Genomic DNA, 3,507 nt, shown 5'->3' with positions numbered 1-3,507 from the left:
CATGTGGAAACCATCATTTGGCAACTAGCATGAAATATCTCATAAAATTACAAAAATATGAGTAATCATTCATGACTTATTTACATGAAAACAAAATTACATATCCTTTATATCTAATCCATACACCAACGACCAAAAACACCTACAAACACTTTAATTCTTCAATTTTATTCATCTAATTGATCTCTCTCAAGTTCTATCTTCAAGTTCTTAGTGTTCTTCATAAATTCCAAAAGTTCTAGTTTCATAAAATCAAGAATACTTCCAAGATTGCAAGTTTACTTCCAAGTTTTCTAAATCCATTCCAAGTAATCATCCAAGATCAAGAAACCTTTGTTACTTATAGTAGGTTATCTTTCTAATACAAGGTAATAATCATATTCAAACTTTAATTCAATTTCTATAACTATAACAATCTTATTTCGAGTGGAAATCTTACTTGAAATTGTTTTCGTGTCATGATTCTGCTTCAAGAACTTTCAAGCCATCCAAGGATCCTTTGAAGCTAGATCCATTTTTCTCATTTCCAGTAGGTTTATCCAAGGAACTTGAGGTAGTAATGATGTTCATAACATCATTCGATTCATACATAAAAAGCTGTCTTATTCAACGTTATAAACTTGTAATCACTAGAATATAGTTTAGTTAATTCTAAACTTGTTCGCAAATAAAGTTAATCCTTCTAACTAGACTTTTAAAATCAACTAAACACATGTTCTATATCTATATGGTATGCTAACTTAATGATTTAAAACCCGGAAACACGATAAACACCATAAAACTGGATATACGCCGTCGTAGTAAAACCGAGGGCTGTTTTGGTTGGGATAATTAAAAGCTAAGAAGAACTTTGATTTAAAAGCTATACTTCTGGAAAAATGATTTTTCTTATGAACATGAAACTATATCCAAAAATCATGGTTAAACTCAAAGTGAAAGTATGTTTTTCAAAATGGTCATCAAGATGTCGTTCTTTCGACGAAAATGACTACCTCTTTCAAAAACGACTTGTAACTTGTATTTCCGACTATAAACTTATAATTTTTCTATTTAGATTCATAAAGTTAAGTTCAATACGAAACCGTGGCCACTGGAATCACTCAAAACGGATTAGAAACGAAGAAATGGCGAGTAAAACAAGATTGATAAAAACTACTCATTTTACCTACGTGAAAGTTAGTAATAAATCTATTCCAACCATAACCTAATCAACTTATATTGTATATTATGTAATCTTGAGATACCATAGACACGTATACAATGTTTCGACCTATCATGTCGACCCATCTATATATATATATTGCGGAACAACCATAGACACTCTATATGTGAATGTTGGAGTTAGCTATACAGGGTTGAGGTTGATTCCAAAATATATATATAGTTTGAGTTGTGATCAATACTGAGATACGTATACACTGGGTCGTGGATTGATTCAAGATAATATTTATTGATTTATTTCTGTACATCTAACTGTGGACAACTAGCTGTAGGTTACTAACGAGGACAGCTGACTTAATAAACTTAAAACATCAAAATGTATTAATAGTGTTGTAAATATATTTTGAATATACTTTGATATATATGTACATATTTGTTATAGGTTTGTGAATCGACCAGTGGCCAAGTCTTACTTCCCGACGAAGTAAAAATATGTGAAAGTGAGTTATAGTCCCACTTTTAAAATCTAATATTTTTGGGATGAGAATACATGCAGGTTTTATAAATGATTTACAAAATAGACACAAGTACGTGAAACTACATTCTATGGTTGAATTATCGAAATCGAATATGGCCCTTTTTATTAAGTCTGGTAATCTAAGAATTAGGGAACAGACACCCTAATTGACGCGAATCCTAAAGATAGATCTATTGGCCCTAACAAACCCCATCCAAAGTACCGGATGCTTTAGTACTTCGAAATTTATATCATATCCGAAGGTTGTCCTGGAATGATGGAGATATTCTTATATATGCATCTTATTAATGTCGGTTACCAGGTGTTCACCATATGAATGATTTTTATCTCTATGTACGGGATGTGTATTGAAATATGAAATCTTGTGGTCTATTGTTACGATTTGATATATATAGGTTAAACCTATAACTCACCAACATTTTTGTTGACGTTTAAAGCATGTTTATTCTCAGGTGAATACTAAGAGCTTCCGCTGTTGCATACTAAAATAAGGACAAGATTTGGAGTCCATGTTTGTATGATATTGTGTAAAAACTGGATTCAAGAAACTGATTTCGATGTAATATATTTGTATTGTAAACCATTATGTAATGGTCGTGTGTAAACAGGATATTTTAGATTATCATTATTTGATAATCTACGTAAAGCTTTTTAAACCTTTATTTAAGAAATAAAGGTTATGGTTTGTTTTAAAAATGAATGCAGTCTTTGAAAAAACGTCTCATATAGAGGTCAAAACCTCGCAACGAAATCAATTAATATGGAACGTTTTTAATTAATAAGAACGGGACATTTCAGATAAGATATTCTTAAGTCATTTTTGGCAAGAATTGTTTAAGTAGTTAAAGGTGCAGATTCATATGTCCACAGCATACCATCCTCAAACTGATGGCCAAACAGAGATAGTGAATAAGAGTGGGGAATGTTATCTTAGGTGTATTACAGGGGACAAGCCTAAGGATTAGGTGAATTGGTTAACTCATGCTGAGTATTGGTATAATACACATTTTCATACAGCTATTGGTACCACTCCCTATGAAGTTGTGTATGGTCAAAGTCCAAAGGACACAGTTAATTACTCAAAAGGTGCTAGTAAAGTGGATTTGGTGGATAGATCATTGATTGCTAGAGAAGAAGCATTATCTATGCTTTAGTTTCACATGAGAAGAGCTCAAGATCGAATGAAACACTATGCTGACTGACATAGAACTGAGAGACAATTTGTAGTGGGTGATTGGGTTTATGTCAAGCTACAACACTATAGGCAAGTTACATTGAGGGGTAATTCATTCAATAAATTGTCCCAGAAGTGTTATGGACCATTTATAGTGCTTAGAAAACTTGGAGAAGTTGCTTACGAATTGCAGTTACCTGCAACCACTGGCATTCATCCTGTGTTTCATGTTTCTCAACTCAAGCTGCACAAGGGTCAAGTACCTACTAGGGTTGGAGATATACCTGTGACTAATCAATATGGGTTGTTAGTGGCTAAACCTTATAAGGTGTTGGATAGACGTTTGCTGAAGAAAGGGAATGAAGCTTCTGTGGCTGATTTGGTACAATGGAAAGGAGGAAGTGAAGAAGACGCCACTTGAGAACCTATTGATGATCTTCAATTACGCTTCCCAGATTTCAATTTACTCTGAAAATGATTCTTGAGGTTAAGAATCGTTAGAAGGGGAGGCATTTTTATGGATAATCCGAATAGCTGGATCCGGGTTATGTCAATTAGTGGCGGGTTAGTAGTTTAAATGAAACACGTGCACATCACGTGATGAATGAGCTGGATTAGTGTCATACCCCCAAAT

The 3,507-nt window shown here is 33.3% G+C and overlaps 1 protein-coding gene across 1 annotated transcript; it reads left to right on the top strand.

The window, feature by feature from the left end:
* Positions 1-2,559: 2,559 nt before the first annotated feature.
* On the top strand, positions 2,560-3,294 carry LOC139849432 (uncharacterized). Its single transcript, XM_071839090.1, has 3 exons — positions 2,560-2,623; positions 2,717-2,785; positions 2,927-3,294. The coding sequence occupies exons 1-3, from the start codon at positions 2,560-2,562 to the stop codon at positions 3,292-3,294; spliced, it is 501 nt and encodes a 166-aa protein (XP_071695191.1).
* Positions 3,295-3,507: the final 213 nt, after the last annotated feature.

The sequence above is a fragment of the Rutidosis leptorrhynchoides genome, chromosome 5 (genome assembly GCF_046630445.1).
Source record: "Rutidosis leptorrhynchoides isolate AG116_Rl617_1_P2 chromosome 5, CSIRO_AGI_Rlap_v1, whole genome shotgun sequence".
In the NCBI taxonomy this organism is placed as follows: domain Eukaryota; kingdom Viridiplantae; phylum Streptophyta; class Magnoliopsida; order Asterales; family Asteraceae; genus Rutidosis; species Rutidosis leptorrhynchoides.
Note: the sequence above shows the minus strand (reverse complement) of the source record. Positions and strands in the feature narration are given on the sequence as shown.

Bases quoted from the DNA above. Each gene is read 5' to 3' on its own strand.
- LOC139849432 (XM_071839090.1), top strand. From the start codon at position 2,560: ATGTCCACAGCATACCATCCTCAAACTGATGGCCAAACAGAGATAGTG. The intron at 2,624-2,716 runs GTTATCTTAGGT...ATTTTCATACAG, and splicing joins AGTGAATAAGAGTGGGGAAT to CTATTGGTACCACTCCCTAT. The intron at 2,786-2,926 runs GTGCTAGTAAAG...GACAATTTGTAG, and splicing joins CACAGTTAATTACTCAAAAG to TGGGTGATTGGGTTTATGTC.